A 20,520-nucleotide genomic window follows, 5' to 3' on the forward strand; every position below is an offset into this window, starting at 1 on the left:
CATCATTCAACTTTTGGGTTCATAATTTCAACTTTTTGTCTCATGACTGTAACTTTTTATCTCATAATTATGACTATGGGTATATATTTTTTTCTTTTACTGGAGGAAACGGTCTTCCATAAAGTCTGGAGATGACCAAGAGCTGCAAACATTAAGAGTCATCTGACAAATATTGTAATTATTCACACCTAAACTGAATGTAATCCTAATCTGTCTAATTATTTTGGCTTTTCTAAATGGGCAGGGACCATCAACAAAAGGCTTGTGCTTCTTGAGCTGTTCATTCTTTCACTACAGCCGGAAATGCCTTCAAACTACATCTAACAATAGCGTGTTTAACGTCATTGTCACTGAGTCAAAAGAGGATGCAGCCAAAACATCAGTGCATCATGGTCAACGTATTCTGTGCATTCCTTAAAGCTCTTTTCTCAGGAGGAGGAAGGTCGTGATGAGGATGTTTCAATGTGTCTTGAAGAAAGAAGTATTCAAAACTGTGTGGGAAAGACTCTGACCAAGCAACACGCCAACAGACTTAAACCCAACAAAGACCTTGTGAGCTCTTGTTGCAGAGCTGAAATGATTGGCTGTTGTATTCATCAATTAGCTGATCAACAGAAAAGTCACTGGCAACAAATATGATCATTTCTATGCTCATTTATTTAAGCAGAAAGCCAGAATTTCACTGTTGGAAATTCTCATATGTGAATATTTACAGGCGTTTAGTTATTTTTTTAAAGGGAATACCTGTATGTTCTGAGTTTTAGACTATATGAGAACAAGTAACATGTCAACTCCAGCTTTGGAAAATGGGCACTGGACTACTGGGCTCTTTTCTGACATATTACACACCAAACAATCAAGCAATTCATCAAGAAAATAATCAGTATTAGCAATCATTAATAAAAATAATTGGTAGTTGCAAACTTTGTTATGAAAGGAAACAGGAAAAAGTATCATAGCATTATTTTAAGTGTACATTAACATAAATAAATATTTATAAATACTGTGTCAAACCTCAGTCACTGCCTTTAATGTTGGATTTACTTAGAAACTAAGTCAAGTCATTTTTAATGTGAAAACATCCCATAGCTCCATTGCTTTTCCTTTAAATAAGTCTTTTCGTAACTCATTTTGTGAAGGTGTCCCTGTGGGTTCTGGGTAATTGTGATGGCATTTCTCACTACTTACTGAAGAAAATAATCAGCACATTAATCAATGAAAATAATCATTAGTTGTAGTCCTATATGAGCTCCAAATGATGACTCATTTTGATTGACTGATATAATCTAATATAGCAGAACAGTCACAGGGGACACGTTACTCTTATTTTAAATACTTTCATCAAGTACATTTTGAGTATGCTTACATAAGTATAACTAAAATTTTCAATACAAGACTCACACTATGCTAGTTCTTGTACTTAAGTAAAGGATCTGAGTACTTCCTCCACCACTGAGTATCTGTGCTTTAAAGCCCAATTATACCTTTAAGGTAAAATTATCATTACAACCATTTTTTGTTAATGTTTCAGTGTTATAAGTGAACACATCCTTCTTACCTGACAGAAGAACTCCAAACACTGACAACAACATGCTCATGAATCCACTTCTGTTCATCTTTGACAGCGACGTTAACAGTCATTGAGACACTGTCCGAACCAGCTGATAAATAACTCTTTATTACGCTAATTAACTACGTAACTAAGACGCGTAATTAAACCGAATGTCCGACTAATTTCCCCTTTCTTTTGTGTTAAGCTACAACACAATATTAAATTTAAATCACTTGTAAAATGTCTGTAACGTCCTATTTTGGAAGTTCTTCAACTTTCTTCATGCTCACGGGGTCTAGCTGGATCTACTTGTCAAAGTTGACTGAGCGCACGAGATACGTCATCACGTTATGAGACCAACCAGCCCACGAGCCACAGTTGGAGGTTCAACTTTCCTCAACTTCCCACCCGCTCATAGGATGTGCGGCTGCAGCTGGATCTACTTCAGTAACAGAAGCGTCAAGACGCCGCAGTGACATTCAGCTTCCTGTTAGCTGAATTTTCAAAATAAAGCCCATGTTGACAAATGTTCATTCCACTACAATGCAACTCACGCATAGTTTACAATATAAACCCAAGTCATTTGAGTTTAGACAAGTGTTCGTTATGGTTGTGTCATACTGCATCCCTAACAGGTTTTATTTATTTATTTTTTGCCCCCCTTTTTGCAAAGCTGTCGCTCCATTTATTTTAATTTGAAAATACCTCCAGCTTCCTGCATTGTTCTGGCTTTCTGTACCGGACTTGATAGACGCAGTGGCAAAAGGCATCAGTAACATGTGGAGCCAGGGAGATGACAATGCAATATGAATCTGTTTTTCATTTCATCTGCAGATGTTTCGAACTACCTGAGGGAAATGTAGTCCTGCGTGAAACAGACATAGTTCAGTGCCTGATTAATGTCTTTTATTTTTTTTTTCTTCATAACTGCATATTTCAGTGTGGGCTTTTACTGTGGGCACTCATGAGCACACATGTGCAATAGTCCTGCTGTTTAATCAGCATTCTGATATGCCACGCCTGTCAGGTGGATGGATTTTTTTTATAAGTCTGTTTATTGACATTTCTAATTTGAACACGTGTACAAATCAGATATTGAATAAATCTACATACTAAACCTACCATTCCCGCCTTCTCTACCCCACTCTCCAAAATACTCTAGATGAAGTATAATTTAGAAAAGTGATACACAGCAGAATCAAAGACAAATAGTTGACTGATGAAAATAAATACAATAAACCAAATTTTTAAAAAAAAGCAAAAAAAGAAAAGAAAAAAGGTAAGTAAGAAAAAAGGCAGGTAGTCAGGTGGATGAATTATCTTGGCAAAGGAGAAATGCACACTAATACAGACTTTTTTGTGTGTGCTCAAAATTTGAGGGAAATAAACCTTTTGTGTACATAGAAGAAGTATTAGAAGATCAGGGAAAATGGGAGCAAAAAAAAGCTTTCTATTCGTACTTTTTTTGAGTATATGTTATTTATGTATTTATTCTATATTTTGTGGAGCACATGCAAGGCAAACTCCTCCACTTTCTTTGAAACATGACCATCAAACTCTGAGTGAATCTGCACAACCTCCTATTCTGAAATCGCACAGGATAGTTTGAGTGTAGCTCAAAATATTGTGTCTTTCACAGTTATTTAATTGAATACAAATGGCTGTAGTGGTTGTATTAATCTTGTCTGTCTAAACTGACGCCACTGTCTGTCCCATCTTGGCTGTGCTTTAGTTTGTTTTTGACAGTTTGTGGCAGCAGTTCTGTCAACGCTACCAGGAGGCAGGAAGTTCAGTCTCCTTGCTCTCTAAACAATAGAAGGAAATTATGTATCTGTACGACGCCACCGAGTATTCCAACTGTTAGTGAGTAGTTTGTATTGGGAGTCAGTGTCTGTCTGGTGGTTTTGTATATTTTACAATAGCTGAATGATATGAGACTTTTTTCTTGACTTATCACACCTTACCTGTCTCTATCCACCTGTCCTATCAAACAAGCCCCAAAATTCTTAAAAAAATGCAAACCCACTGAATAAGAAATAAATTTGACCACTGCAAATAAAAATGGTTGCTTGTGTTTATTGCATTTTTAAATTTTGTTAAAGTTTAACTTCCCAAAAATGATGCTAATTTCTTCTGGTTATTTATTTATTAATTTATTTCATTTAACTTGAAATAGAAGTTCCTCCTGCCAGGGACACTGGAGTCTACATACTGATGTTGTATTAACTGGCACACAATATTCATGCTTTTGTATTTATTTTATTTGTAAAATTACTTTGAACTCAATTCAGATAATTAAATTTCCCACCAAGGTGGTAATGTTAACACTCTGATTTCTACAGTCTTGTCCTTATTAGTGAAAAGATATTAATTGATTTAGTAATTAGAACGCATATTCATGTTTCTCATATCAGAAGATGACTGTTGTATTTCAAGTAGTCTGTGAGTTTTGAAGAAAAATTTTAAGAAAAGGAAAATGTTACAATTTTCCTCAGCCTCCCCTGTCTTAAAGCTTTTGAGTTGTTATCTCAAAAGAATGATTTGATATCTCGAAATGATGACTTTATCATCATGTTTATCATTATGTTGAGATACATAGTCAATGTTCTGAAATACAAAATCAGTGTTTCTCAACCCTGGTCCTCATGGTCCTCCCCTGCCCTGCATGTTTTAGATGTTTCCCTGCTCCAGCACAGCTGATTCAAATGATCAGGTCGCTGCCAAGCCTCTGCAAAGGCTTGATGATGAGCTGATCATTTGAATCTTGAAACCTAAAACATGCTGAGGACCAGGACTGGGAGACACTGACTCACAGGATCAGGACAGAAATGTGCTTCAATAAACAAAGCGACTTGAAGATGAACATACAACACAGATCTATCTGTGTGTTTTTCACTGTTGGCAGACTCCAGTCTGCAGTATAGTTCATACACTTCACTGATACACCACAGAATTATAGAGAATTATCACATTAACACTTTTGTCCATGTTCTCTCTCGCTCTCTCTGCTGTTATCACGCTGTTTTTAATCAGCTAACAATGTGAGCACCGTCCTGAGCTTCCACAGGAGTGAACATCGCTCACAAGCATGTTCAATAAATCCAAACTGATTTGTTCAGTTTACAGTTCATCAAAAATATGACCATGTTGAGTGAACGCTGCTCTGGTAAATACTAGACTAGGCTAGCTATTTGACATTACTGTTCCACAGAGCCATACACATAAGAAACTGAATTGCAGCTTAAAGTTAAAAGGTATTAAATGATGAGTTAGTGAGTGGTGTGGTGAGTTTGCAGATTGCAAACACTTCACCTCTCCTTCCCCTTTCAGGTGTATAAGAGAACCCAGAAGGAAGAGGACACACACTGTAGACATAAAGGGCTCATGCAACAGTACTGCAAACACACTTCTTATTTTCAGGTGATTATGCACTGATGAAAACATTCTTATGAACACTATATTCCACTTCTGACATATTCTGTCAGTAGATCCCTGTTCCCTTTTAAGTGGAAATAGACAACTTTCCAACTCTCCCTTTACCTCTGCCAAGTGGCATTATGGTTAGTGTTGTTGTTGCAAAGACAACACCTTCACACACCACTGCATCTCTCTCCATTACATCAGGGCTGGGTTCCATGGAGGTGAGAGTAAGTTAAAAGCAAGTCTCAGATCTCAGTCCCAAGTCACTGTGGTGAGAATCAAGCAACTCAAGTCCAAGTCGGTTTCTATTAGTACTGTCACTTTATCAACAATGTCTGATTGTAATAAGTTGGGGGAAAAAATGTAAAATAACGGTGTTTTAATGTAAATTTCTGTCTGTCTAAATTTATTGTTTTTGCATTTTATTTGAATTTGGATATTTTGTTTGGCAGCCATGCTGCCAGTCATGTAACTGTATTGTTTACTTTTTTTACTTTTACAATGTACTAACTGCCAACTCTCTATATGAGGTGATACACAGTAGAGGAAATTCGTTACACTATTATGTGATGGCATGTTGTATAAAAAGTAGTGCAATCTGGCTGAAATGTAATTTTGCAGGACAGAAAGCCCTCTAGATACTGAGTTACTTCCAAGTTCCATCATGACAAACTGAAAGCAAGGCGACCCAGAAATAAGTGAACTAGCACTAGTTCATTCCTTCCAATGGCTCACATAAATAAGGTATTGTTTAGCGAGCTGTTCATTGTGAGGCTCAGAAAGGCCCGGGGCTAAGTGATGGATGTTTATATTGATCCAACAACTTGGGCTTGATGGCCCCGGCATCGGTCAGCTTTCAGCCAGCAACAAAAGCTTTAGAGAGGATGAAGGATGAGTCCCGGCTAAACACAGCCCATGGGAATGGCGCTGGGCTGGGATGTGCCGAGGGAAGGAACCAACTCTTTCAGGCTGCGGACCAAAGGTCAGGGGAAGTGTTGGAACGGGCACGGAGGGCGGGATGGAGTAAGAAAAAGAAAGAATGTGTCAGCTATAGTGAGGAATGTGATAAAAAGTGACTTCAGAGTAAATTCAGAGTGTAACTCAAGTGTGTTTTGTAAAGGAATCAACAATCAGTGTCAACATGAATGGCTGCTTTAAGCCGGTTTAAACAAAAATGCATTCTGGACTCTTACAAACTGCTGCTCCTCGATTTCTTAAGACTAAACCTGATTGAAATCATTAAAGAGCAGGGGTGAGTTAAAAGTTTTTCTTTCAGTGACATTATAATTGCGTTCCATCACAATTACATTCTTCCAATTTAAATCAATTTGTTGAATAATTCAACTGTTTAGAATAAATTATCATATTGATGTCACACCAGAAAAAGAAAAACAAATCAGAATCATCAATATTTTTCATATATTGTTCATTCTTATTACAAGATATTTTCACATTATTACAACAAAGACAATTTCTACTTTTTATAAAGAAATTTTCTTGTTATAACAATATACAATCTGTCTTGTTATAATTTAACATTATAACAATATAAGTTATCACATTATACCGTTAAGCGTATGTTATATCAAAAAGTTAGCACATGATAACATGAAACTTTTCCCAACAATATAAGTTATCATGTTTTGTTATAACGTAACAATAGAAACATGTAAGTTATCTTGTTAAACCAGGAAACATTTTATATTATAATAAAAATTTCTCACGTTATAACCTGAAACTTTTCACATTATAATATTCTACGATAGACAGTATATTCTTCTAACAAGAAAAGTTTCTTGTTTTAATGTTACAAGTTGTAATAATGTGAAAATATCTTGTTATAACATGGAAAACAGATTGTTATAATACATTTTTCATATAACGGATTCGTTCTACTTCTGACATGTGCATGAAATGCCCTGAGTAAATCAGTGTTGTGTTTTATTAATACAATTGTGAAATTTTTCATTTGTCTTAAAACAATGTCTGTCAGTTAAGAATTTGGTTGATCAAGTTAAAGTTGATCAATCTACTATCAATGAAATACAACTGAGATTATTTTTGTGAGTGTTTTGAGTTTTTCCTGCAGACCATTGTTGTGTCTAACAGACTGCTGCCATGAAGAACAGATGTAGTACAGATCATAGACTCAGGAGGAGCAATAAAATCATTTTTAAATCAATAAAATCATTTAAAAACAATATTTTGTGTCTTTTTTTTTGGTAGGTAACCATCTAATAAGCAGGATAATGTACAGTAAGTGGATCATTATTGCAAAATAAACTCCATCAGGCTTCACATGTGGGTCCTGTATCACCTATTATTTGATTATTTTACAGTAATGTCCTGCTCACTGTACATTATCCCTTACATAAACATGTACACCTCTATGTTTTACTGACAGATACTGACAGAGAATCTGTAATATGTTCCTGTGGAAGCTTTGATTGAGGAGGAGAACACACATTTGGTATTTTTTTTTAAATTACGATTAATTGATTAATTGATCGTTACCAATGACTGATTAAGGAAAGCGCTTACAATGTGCAGCCCTAGTCTTTCCTCATAGACAGTTTAACCTTAACGTAGTATTTTTATTACAGCTCAAAAACATAGGCCTACTAAACAAAAGTTGTCAATACTTCAGAACTTTTTTCTGTGCTTGTAAACATGATTTTAAGCTGATGACATGTTTCAGGAATTTGCTACAGACCGTGGGTGGTCATGCAGTGCGCTCTATGTCAGCGGTCAGTGTTGACAGTACTTTTCAGACAGCACCACTATTCCACAATTCCACGTTTGTTTAACTGAGAGTCTGACCTCTTTTGTGTCTAACTCTGGCCAAACATCAGTACAGTCAAGTCATTATACAACGCTGATTCCAAAAAAGTTTGGATGCCGTGTAAAATATAAATAAAAGCAGAATGCAATCATTTGCAAACAAGCTGTGTTCACCGACAGCAGTTTTAGGAAGTGTTCCTGAGCCAGTGTCTTAGTATCTTTTATACACTTCATCCTTACTATGACAGCCTTTCACATGTTTCGTCTTATGGACGGTTTGTCATGCATCTGTTAAACTTTTTGAATTGCATTATGAGATATGAGGGACGCCATAACAATAAAGTCTGATTGATAGATTGATTGATTGTGAATGACTGAGCCTTGTCTTTCAGGGATGCCATTTTCATATCCAATCATGACACTGCCAGCTGCTAATGAACCAGTTTACCTGTGGAACATTTCAAACAGGTGAGCATTCTGCAACTTTCCTAGTCTTTTGTTGCTCCTGTCATACCTTGTCTGAAACATATTGATGGCATCAAATTCAGAATGAGTGTATATTTACACAAATCAATTCTATTCTAAGGATATTCCATGTAACATATAAATCATGAAATACTTCCTTATTTAGTGTGGAATAAGATTACTCAGTACTTTTCTATATATTGGCTTTTAATAAAGTCAGAAAGGAGAAAAAAATTACAGGGAAAATTAGGACACCAAACAAGGAGAAAGTACAATCAATGTGGACAAAAAAATGTTTCATTTTATTCAGCTTTGATTACATTTCAAAATAGTTCAGAAGCTGATCTTAGCTCATTAGATGCATTAGAAGCCTACCTATTAGCTACTTTTACCCCTACATGCACAGACCGTGCATGACAGAGCACCAGTTGCTGTGCAGCAGGTTGCAGCACGTCACTGTTGCGTGCCTCCAGTCTGAAAAGTCGTGAGAGTTAAAGGCTCACCTTTTCTGCGGTGCGGCCTGCTCCTGTGAGGCGCGTGCTGGTGTCCGACGCCGTGACGGACATGCTCCTTGACCCGGCTCTTTGACCCCCTGTGCGATCCCAGCTTTGTCGGATAGGTGTCTTGACACTGTGAGTACTCTGCCCAGGTGTAGAACCAGGACACCCAGAGAAGCCACGCACCGAGCTGCATCTTCAGTCACCACTTCCTGGATGGAAGACCCAAACCCCCCTACTGCAGCTCCACTGGAACATCCATACCCTCAATAAAGTCTGAATTCAACATTCAACATGTGACATGTCCTATGTGGAAACAGTTGAACAGTATGTTTTCTTCATATTCCTCAGACATGGCTGTGTGCTCCTCTTCCCTCCCTCTTTGATTTGGCTGCTCTTGCTCTCCCCACATCCCTCCTCTCTTTGGGTCCTTTTTTTCCCCCTGAGGAGGGAGAAGTTGGGGGGGAAACAATGATCAAAAAACAAGTTTCAGACCTCATGCTGGGCGAGTAGTGAGGGGAAGGGGACCAAGGGGTACTGTCTTGTCCAACAACATCTGTGCCATTCATTCTGCATGGGATAAAGGGGGGGGCAGAAAACAAGGCTCAGTCTAGGGAGGTGGGAGGCGAGGAGGTTGAAATAAGGGGGAGGTAACACAGAGAGAGGTCTGTTTCCCAAGTCAGATAAGTTTCATTAATCAACTGCAGACCATGTGATGGATCAAATGCAGCACAACAGGTTTTAATTATGTAGATCAGTGTAGGCTTAATAATTCAGACTGGGTTGTACCAACAAAGATTAATTTGATGTAAGTTTAGTTCTGGTCAGAGTTTAGCAAAACTGGGTTTGCTTGTTTAGCCAAATCAAAATAAATAAACAAATAACAAATAAACTTAAGTGCTGCTGAATAAGCATAATATAGGGAGTATTTGTATTGCACATCAAAATGTTATATTTTAGCAAGCTAGCTAGAAAGTTGACAAAGCCTTTACATTGTTTACTGGCAAGCAAAAATGCTGACAAACTTTTAGCTGCTCTGTATTCTTTAACAAATTAGGCTACATTGCTAGCTCACTAAAAAGGTAACAAAATGTTACTGTTTTCTAGCTGGCTACAAAGTTGACAAAATGTTTACATTATTTACTGGCAAGCAAAACTGTTAACAAAATGTTACACTATTTGCTAGCTAGTTTAAAACGTTTTTAGCTGCTTTGTATCCTTTAACAAAGTAGGCTACATTGCGACTCACTAAAAAGGTGACAAAAGGTTACATTGTTTTCAAGCTAGCTAAAAAGTTGACAAAACATTACACTGTTTGCTAACCAGATAAAAAAATAGCATTTTGTTTACATTGTTTGCAGGCTTGATAAAGGCAATAAAGCATTATATTGTTTGTTGGCTAGCTAAAAAGGTGACAGAATGTTACATTGTTTGCTAGCTAGATAAAATGTAAACAAACCTACATTGTTTGTTAGTTAGATAAAAATGTGACAAAACGTTACATTCTTTGCTAGCTAACTAAAAAAAAAAAGCCAAAATGCTACATTACTAGCTAGCTAAAAGTTGACAAAGCCTTCAATTGTTGGATAATGAGCAAAAAAAGTTACTGTACTATTTTTTACTATACTCGATCACACATTAAAGTTTAAAGTATTGGTGCAACAGAATAAACTTAATCTAGGTCTAGAGTAAGCACTAAACTGAGGCTTAAATAGATGTTTAATTTAATCTTTTATGTAACTGTATTAAGTCTGGAGCCCAAAATTTTAGGCCATGATTTGATCTGGTTTTATCTTTGTTGGTGAAAAACGGCCTAAATCTTTGCTGTGATCTTTCTGAAAGCTCAGTATTTCATCTTAAATGAGCAAATATATATTTCTATATTTTTTAAAAGTGCAGGCTGACAGATTTGAAGTCAGTCTGCAGTATTATCATTTGTCACAGAGAAGAGCACTTCTTTTCACATCAGAAAGTATAAGTTTCATTTTGAGTTCAGATGGAAATTATTGGACCAGAAGAAGAATGTTGTTTCTTTTGACAAACAACAGCTTCAAAAAAAGACTAAATGGCTACAAAGGCTTCTCTTTCTTTCACTGCATTGCTTTAATGTGACAACTCAACCCCCCCCCCCCCCCCCCCCCCCCCACCACCACCACCCAACCTCCCACCAGTCAACTAGCCAAGCAAATTTGTAGCTGCCTGTCTGCACAGTATGAGTCTCATACATCATCTTGGCTCGCCCAGAAGAAGCAAACAAAAGTAGCAAGTCAACCTTGTCAGAAAGTACTGCTTTAATTTCAAACACAGTCAGTTGGTCTGGTCTGAGTGGACTCCCAGAGCGTGCAGAGATTACACTTCTGATTTGCTCTGCGCTTTATCTGCCTGTAAACAGAAAACAAATGGGGCTCCATGCAAAAATGCTGCAGATAGTTTCAGGCTTTGGCCGTTTTTCTGTGTCGCATCAGTCCCTGCAAACCCTCAATTACAGAGAAAAGAGATGGAACCTCATTAGAACTGAAACCAGGAGCATTTGGTTGTGTTCACGCAGAGTTTTATAATAAGATTATGATTGGCCTTCTTTATAACAATATATTTTACATTTTTATTACACTCCTTCTGTCCTTCATGCCCAATTTTTCTTTGCATTTTTCACTGTTGAAAAACAACTGCCTGAAAATGATGAACTCAGTAACACTTACATAAAGACCACCTCTATAGTGCATTATGGGGGCATTAATGGTGAATTATAATGCACTCATAATGCTTTTGACTGCTCTCATAAACACATAATTGGAGCAACAATTGAAAAATGTCCAGTTTCTCTGATTTCAGCGTCTTAAATGTAAATATTTTCTGGTTTCTTTACTCCTCTATGACAGTAAACTGAATATCTTTGGGTTGTGGACAAAACAAGACATTTGAGGACGTCATCTTGAACCTTGGGAAATAATAATCATTTTAATCAATTATGAAATATTCTGTTACTTGCAGCCCTACAAATAATGTTTCCTGATGCATTACAGATGAGATTTATAATGAATAATAAGTTAAAGTGTCTCATGGATACTTTTGAGGACAGTCTAGATGTTGATTGGCTTATATTACACTATGTCTATACTCACCTATACACACCTCAACAATCAATTGTAGTAAGGACTCATAGTATGCTCTGTGCATCTCACACATCACTATTGTATGTGTTAAGTAAAGTAAAGTACGTGGTGATGCATCTATCATAACAGATGCTTTTCTGAATGTTTGTGGTAAGTAAGCGTAAATCATTTCCATGCATTTAAATAAATCTATGTTGCATAATAAGGGATTATTATCTAAAACGCCAAAATGCAGAGAATTACATGTATAATTTGTGTGATATTTGGTGTAGTTGTTGGTGAATTAATATAAGAACCTGTGATATAATTAAGACAGATTAGAATTTTTCATGTTTTGTCTCAGGAGTGCCAGCCTGTCTGGTGTACAGATATTTTGAGCGTGGGGTAAAGTTTGAACAGCTTCTGTGACACTGATGTTGTTGCTTATGTAATGTAGTGTCCTCCTGTCTAGTGATTCTGTACGACGTGAGACATGCTGTATAAAACTAAGTGTTTCTATTGTATTTTTTAAGATTTTGGTATGAACTGTATCCATTTATACAAACTGTTCAAAGACCTTCTCTGTGAAAAGATATATCTTGTATTAAACTCATGTATTCAAGGAAGAACTAAGGCTCCACAAATTTATTCTTTTGTTCATCAAAGTGAAGTCTGACCTGAAGTACAACTTTTTCAAGAGTCATGAATGGATGAGGTCATTCTGAATTGACTGAGGACTTTTTTATATATATTTATTAAATACAGACTATAAAGACTACAGATATCTGCTATTACATTCTAATGAGCATTTCATCAACTATTTTGGGTTCAAGGAAAGACTAGTGAAATGAATGAATGCCTTAAATGACTCTTATTTCTTAAGAAAACTTAAGAGAGAATTCTTATTCTTCTGTAAAAGTTCTTGTTAACTTCTGGAGAGGAGCAATAGACAGCATCCTGACTGGAAACACCACAAACTGGCATCATGGGATGTGCTCAGCACAGGATAGGAGGACTTTGCGGCAGATGATTAAAACCATCCAGAACATCACTGGTACCCATCTACTGAGCGTCAGTGACTTCAGGGAGCACAGAGAAACTTAACCCCTTTGGCACATGAATGTCTTTTCACTATCAAATCCATTATTGTACACAGTGAAGCTTAAACATCACAGTCAAATAACTATAATCTTAACTAACTAAAACATATTTTTGATGGAGGGGAACATTTAAATCAAGTTGAATTCATTGCAGCTTTCTTTGTTCCTATCAAAGATCATCTCAGTCAGCATCAAAGTACTAACAAAAACAACTTGAATATTAAGGACAGTTAAAAGTGGCTATAATCATTATGTATGCTATAATCATGTATCAAAAGGCAATGTGATATGGTTATAACAAGTTGTTTTCACATTATATGAAGACATTTTTACCTTGTAACAACATACAAACTTAACATGTTATAACAAGAAACTTTTTTCTAATGAAAATGCACTAATTATTATGTAAAAATGTGAAAAGTTTCACATTATAACACTGGAAGTTACTGTTATAACATTAAATGTTACACGTTATGAAACTTATATTGTAATTACCTTATAACAAGAAACTTTTATCTTGTAATGTGAAACTTACATGACTTTAGTTGTATTTTAATTTAATTCTTTTGTTATAACGTGATAACTTATGTAACAATACAACACTGGTGGACTCAAGGGGGTGGCAAGGGGGGCAATCACCTCCCCTGGTGCCCCCATGTTCTAAAGATGTAAAGAGCCCTTCCATAGGACAAACCATGATAAAATGCCCTCTGGGACGCCCTTCCAGTGGAGAAAAAAGCACCATATAGGCTTAATTACATTCTAAAAAATTATTTGGCCTCTATGTGCCTTTAAATAGTTTTAGTTCCCTGTGTGTTTTTATTACAGAGTCGTAGTAGAAAGCAATTTTAATCTAAACCAGGGACAGGAACTGTTTCACCTTAAATGTATCACGATTTTCGCCACACTGGTGCCCCACCATGTACAGCTGGTGCCCTTTTTATTTCTTTTTGCCCCTGGCCCCCAGACAGCCACCACTGCAATACAAGTTATTACATTACAACATGAAAAGTTTTATGTTATAACAAGATAATTAGCATATTGTGAAAAAATGAGATGTTATAAAGTGACAACTTTGTGTCATTATATTGTAAAAATATCACTCTGTGCAGTCTGAGTCAAACAAATCAAGTAACATTTTAATCTAATAATCATACACATCAATTCATTACATATTTTTAAAACACCTCACATTTATTAATGTTGATCTTCTGTACATGAAGGTTGGACAATCCAAAAGCTAAAAGATGAAATCACAGGCCAGCTGGAGACTATGCTGTAACTGAGCATGCTCTGTGGACCACCGTGGCCACCCATGTTTGACTATTGTGACTGTTTTCTTTGATCAGTGTAGCCACTGCCTTTCTAAGCCTGTGGCCAATATTCAATCATGTCTTCGGCACTGTCAAAATGGAACCCCCCATAGGGTCGAGCTTCGGCCCGCGATGGGGCGTCATGTCCGAGCAGCAGAGGGGCTATTGGTGAGCGACCTGACCTCTAATCTGGGCCTTCATCATCCCCCCGTGAGGCAGAGCTTTGGGCTAATTCTTCCCTGAGAGAGAGGTAAAAGGCCAAGGCAACACCGGGGTCTCGGTTTGAGGATTTTGCCCCCCTAGTGTGTGTTGCAATGATAGCATCCCTCAGTCGTATACAAAAGTGCATAATAGAGCACGACCAGGCAGCTCTGAGAAAAAAACTCCTCTTGGCCTCAAAACGGCATAGTTTGTTGCTCGGGCGACGAGCCTCCGATTTATTTCTATCAGCAGCTCTTTCACAGCTCAGTGAAACACCCAGTGAACTCTGGTGTCTTCAGGTTTGCCAAACATCCACTTGTTGGCTAATAAACCCGTATTTAATCCAAGCCTACATACGGATTTAAAATGAACTTTTTCAGATTTACCCCATGGAGGACTCATCAAGTTTTATTTACCAAACTTCCTGAAAGGATGGCAAACATTGCCGTCTGCTTGATTTAACATGAACTGAATCACATTCTTTTGGGATAAGTGCACCAACTTTGCCTGAAATCCTTAATGGATTTTGGGTGTTGTGAGAGCCGGGCGGGGCGGTGACGGTATCCGTATCACAAACAGAGGCCGGGATGGCTGAGGATGTGAACGGCAAGCCGGGAGTTCTGCTTGAGTGCATCTGAATGCGGGATCTACCCGAGAGAAGCGCACCCCGTCCCCTCTGCGGCTTCAAAACCAAGCACCCTGAGCTTTCTGCTCACACCTCTTTGCCCTCGCACTGCTCCCCCCTTTTCTCTATCCCGCCCGCCCCCCGTCTCTTTATATGTCCAGCTGGCTGCGCCACAAAGACTCTGTCTCCCGGCTCCAAATGATCCTCAAACCCCCACATGCTTTGTTCTGCTCATTTTCCCACTCCCCAGAGACGCAGTTTAGTTGCAAAAATTAAAATGAGGAAAGGAGGAAAGATGGGGGAAGAGAGGAAGATTAAAAAAGGTGAGGAAGAGTGAGAGCGTGTGAGAACGAGAGAGGAAGCCAAGGAATGCTGTCAGATCTTCAGGACACACACTTCAGGGACTGCAGAGACCTTGAGTTTGCAGGCTTCAAGACAGAAAGGGATTGGTGTAAACATCTTTTGCATTGTGACCTTGAAATATAAACTGCATCTGAGCAGTCGCAGAAAGTTTGTGTTGAAGTTAAAGGGATAGTTCAAATTATTTAATGTGGGTCTGTACCACATCTACTGTATCTCGCCATCTACTGTAGTTTATACAGTAGATGGTGGTCAGCACACCCCAATTTGGAGAAGCAAAGAGGAGCATGAGCATGGAAGCTAAGCAATGTTAATATCAGTTTAACCGTATGCTATATTTAGAATATTATCACTGTTTTATCTTGGTGTCAGACAGCCTTTTCAAACAGGAAACAGCTACCATTGACAATGATGCATCACAAAAAATAAAAATAAATAACATTTCACGGCCTCTTGGGCGCCCTTTGGTGGCCAAGGAGCCTCTTAGCAGGTGCTTAGTTTGCTTATACTTGTTTTTTGGGTTGTACTTGATCTTTGTTGCTATTTTGCCTTGTTTGCCTGTTTTGGTTTGTTTTCTTGTTGATTGCTTAATATGATGTGCTGTTAAACGGGTAGGTGTCATAAGCTGTAGCTTCAACCTACACGTTTTTGGACTGCAGAAGTGTGTAATGTTTTGCATTGTACAACATCAAGAGGTGATGCATTTATTTATATGCATGTAAATCAGTACATGATGTTTTTATTTCTATTTGCAGACCGAAATAAATTCTAAAAATTCTAAATTCTAGTTTTACCTCAGGCCAGCTGTGAATATCTCATGGATACAATGGCAGTTTCCCATCTGAAAAGTCTAATGGCAAGATAACGCAATAACCATTTTCTAAATATCACGTACAGATAAACTTATATCGATTGGTTTTGGATGACTAAGCTTCCTTCACCGGTGCTCCTGCTGCTTCTCCAAACTTGAGGTGTGTCAACTGCCATCTACTGTAGGTAATAGACTGATCACCGATAAGAATCTCATACACCCACACATTAAATAAACTGAACTATCCCTTATTTGCCAGCTGAATCCTGTCCTTAAATTTCAGTGAACTTAAATTCTCAGTGGCACCTTCTGCGGGGGCTAAGATCATGTTTTGCGGTAATCATGCGGTCAATTACAGGCAACAAGTCCCTCCAGGTTGAAAGGTTTCAGATCCCCTATCCCACCCTGCTGAAATCCCCCAGCTCCCCAGCTTGTGTGAAATCATGTGGTAGATTGTTGTGCAGAAAAGGGACCACAGTATGGAGATGTGGGCCGGAACTAATAGGATTGGTTTTGATTCATTAGATTCTCTTTCATCATCCTGGTTGGAATTCCACTCCACGTCTCCTCGGGCTTCACACTTTTAAAATGGAGGTGGGAGGGGGGCAAGTGTTTATAATTGAGCCTCTAGACTGCAAAAGCTCATTACTCTCTATGGAATCATTTGCTTATTTATACCCCATGGAATCAGCATCATAACCATGTGAATGCTGCTGCTGTGTTTGTCAAAGTACTGACAACACAGTACAGGATATGATTCAATGGTTGGCAAAATGTGCAACCAAAATGTAGAATAGCAATGCACAATAAGAAAACACAGTGATACATGAATGGCTTCTAAATAACATTTCAGAGAAAGCTGAAGGAAACGGAGCTGTTTGCAGCCAAAGCTTGCTGGGCCTTATTAGTAGGTAGATGATTCCTTCTTCAGGAATTAACCGCTCTATCCTCACGTAAATAGAGCGCTGCAAGAATTAGTCCTAAAACCTGAAAATGAGTTACCATATTAGCACTTTCATTTCCCTCGAGTTTTGGCAAGACGCCTAAAGGTCTGTGGTTAACACAAGTGAAAAGATCATGTAAAGCAGCAACAAATGTGTGTTCTGGGTTTGTCACACCACAAAAATATGTAATTAACCACACAGCCAAATTTGAAAAATTCTCAAAATAATGAAAAAGCGAATAGTTTTCTGTGCTCTGAAATGCTGGGGGCGTGTCCACACGGCTTTCTCAGTGTCAAACACCACTATGACCTGAAAACCACCCGAAACATGGACACTCTGTCTAGCACCTTTATTGGACATGTCCAGACATGTTTGAGCCACCAGAGCCAGAGAACGGTGACAGGATGGTATTTTTTTTTCTTCTGTGTCCGTTCACTTAAGCTCACTTCAGTTCCAATGACCTGAGAGTCACTGAGGGTACGTTCCTAACTTACTGTTAGGGAGGGTGAAGCAGTGTTCCTGTGTCAGTTAATGGGACTTATATATTGTTGGGGGACTGTGGCCTGACATTCTCAGTGTTTTCATAATTTCAGAAAGTATTTTCTAACATATCTTTAGAAAAAAAACTCCCTTTTTCTTTTACACAATCTTTAAGAGATTTTCACGTTTTGTTCTATCGCATAAACTGTCAGTAAATACCCCTCTCGTAAAATTTTGAAGCTTTTATGTGTCTTAAAAATGGTGAAGGCTAACAAGTGGCTAAATTAGACTACAAACGTTGTCAGGGACATTAAACGTCGTCATGCCAAACACTAATCACTTAGTAGTGGTGACGTGAAGTCAGGTGAATGTGGTGTACTTCATTTAAGATCTAATGTTAGCTTTTTACTTTTACTCATTGCATTTGCACTTAGAATACATATATGAGTGGTGGTCACTTGTGAAGATTATCTTGCTGGACAAAATGCCTAACTATCAAAAACTTTTTTTTTTTTTTGCCATAGAGCTTTTGTTTTGCACCAAAATCCAATGAAAAATCCAATTGGCTTTTTGTGGAGGCAACCAGAGAGATGGTTGGCCTACAAAAATATGCCACCTCTATGCACTCTACCACCACCAGTTGAAACAGTTAGCAGCTTGTTTCCTGATGGGCTGAAAGGACGAGTTGGACATTTTGGGAAATCCCCTTATTGCCTTCTTGCTGAGAGTACTATGAGCACATTGATACCACTCTCATTACAGCCAGCAGCCAGCTAACTCACCTCAGCATAAAGACTGGAAGCCAAGTAAAACCATACCATTGTCCCGACAGCCCATTATTCCAAAAGCCCAATAGTCTAAAGAATGTCCCACTGGATCAAAAGCCCATTTAACTTTCAGGCCATTATCCAAAAAAACAAGTTCCCACTACTCTAAAAATACACTTAACCTGCAGTTGCTAACCTTACCCACAACACTTCTGACAACTTGGGAGATGGGGTGTGAACTGACTGAGGTAAAACTCGTGATTTCATTCTGAAATTCTTCTGTGACAGTAAAATTGCTCGAAATGTTGTTTGGCAGAAATTCAGCACCATGGACAGAGCTGACAGTCAGTGAAGTAACAACTGCAGGGCGAGAGTGTATTTTTGGAGCGATGGGCATTTGTTTATGGGATATATTGGATTCTATTGGACAAATGAGCTTTTGATCCAAAGAACCGTATTTCTGGGCTTTCGGAACAATGAGTTGTCAGAACTATGGCCAGCCCCCGGGAAACAGCCAGCCTTATTCTTTCCAAGAGTACGAAAATCCACCTAACCAGCACTTCTAAAGCTACAAATAAGCCTAGCATTGAGATTTTTACATTTGCCTTTGTATGTCCTAAAAAAACAACAACGATAGCATGTTAAATAGTGAGCTTTGAAGTACTTGTAGCTGAATTCTGCACGGTTTGGATGGTAGCTGTTTTCTCTTTTCTAGTATAGCTGAATGCTATTTATCCATCTAGTTTATTTTCTGTATAGTTGGGTGTACCTGTATGTGTCCATGAAACATTTAATTACTTTTTAATTTAAAATTAATGTCTAAACATGATTTTTTTTCATTCAATATTATTACATAGTGAATGAGACCTGTATGGGCTTTTTTTTAAAGGCTAGAGAATGTTTGATAAAGATAAATTCTGCAAAACCTCCTTATTCATTCCTATTTGAACACCAATAACCAACCTTAAAGTTCCACTGTCTAAGATTTATAGGGTTTAATGATAGAATATGGCAAAAAATGAATATAATATTCATAATTATGTTTTGATTTGTGTTTAATCACCTGGAAATCAGAATCATAGTGTTTTCTTTACCTTACAATGTGCCCTTTATACCTACTGAGGGTGCGGGACTCTCTTGTGCCTAATGATCGTCTGGGGATTTCTGAGTGCAAGCCAGTAGCCTGAAGGGTGGCGAGTACAGCTGCTTACAAACCTTCATTTTTTCAAGGACCCGCCTTACCAGAAGCAACTCTCTACTCTGTAATAAGCACACGACTTCTGCATGTCACCACCCCAAAATAAAAATGACTTTCTTTCTCACAGAAGGATTGTTGTTCCTACATAAAACTGCTCACAACAAGATCTGTGGATTACCCTGGATGGTGGTGGCTTCACATTTTCGAAACATATTTTTTGGCGCTTTTAGCACCACAAGCTGAGTGCCCTTTAGTTCCATTATATTGCAGTAAAGGCAGACACCTCTATGGCTGATATCTCCAAAACTCTGCAACTCACACCAAAAGATTCTACATGGTAAGAAGCACCACAGGCCAGGGGTGATTTTGGGTTGAACTGTCCCTGTAACACAAATGCTGGTATAAAATATCTGTTGACCAGGCGCAAATTACAAAAGTTTAATATTCATCATTTTAGTACAAAAAACTTTGCAGAACCAGTAAAATCTGACTGTCAAATAAAATAGGTGTCGCATCATACATTTATTTTTTATAATTGTATTACCATTTGATATATTGTATCAAAGTTAGCTTAATGCTAATTTTGATGTGCACTCTTTTATCCATTTCATTTCAATTTCATATCTCAAACTGAAACATGTTAGCCTGGAAACCAGCCCAATCTGCCGAGCTCATGTTTTCATTTGCTCTGGCAAATATAATTCACATTTGTGAATTAGTCTGGCTGTGGCAGGCTGTATTAAGTCTGGAGAATTTAGGCATACTGGATATTAACACTGTTCATCAGTCAGTCCACTTGAGGAGCCATAAATGGAACCCCCAGGCGTCAGACAACTGTGAATGGGACACCACAGAAGATGTATTCAGAATTTGAATGAACTTTCATTGACTCACTGGGTCATCCTGAGTTAAAT

The 20,520-nt window shown here is 37.9% G+C and overlaps 1 protein-coding gene across 2 annotated transcripts in view; it reads right to left on the bottom strand.

Moving 5' to 3' along the window:
• Positions 1 to 9,227, bottom strand: part of robo4 (roundabout, axon guidance receptor, homolog 4 (Drosophila)) — a 44,542-nt gene extending 35,315 nt beyond the window's left edge. The window contains exon 1 of one of the 2 annotated variants that reach the window (XM_084730689.1): positions 8,722 to 9,227. In XM_084730689.1, coding sequence (XP_084586815.1) covers positions 8,722 to 8,911 — 190 coding nt within the window. In that variant the 5' untranslated portion in view covers positions 8,912 to 9,227. Of the gene's footprint in view, positions 1 to 1,558; positions 1,845 to 8,721 lie in introns of those variants that run through there. The other variant, XM_084730690.1, reaches the window with a different exon arrangement.
• Between the last annotated feature and the right edge of the window lie 11,293 nt (positions 9,228 to 20,520).

This window comes from Lutjanus erythropterus, chromosome 11 (assembly GCF_056507025.1).
Source record: "Lutjanus erythropterus isolate fLutEry1 chromosome 11, fLutEry1.hap2, whole genome shotgun sequence".
Lineage (NCBI taxonomy): Eukaryota > Metazoa > Chordata > Actinopteri > Lutjaniformes > Lutjanidae > Lutjanus > Lutjanus erythropterus.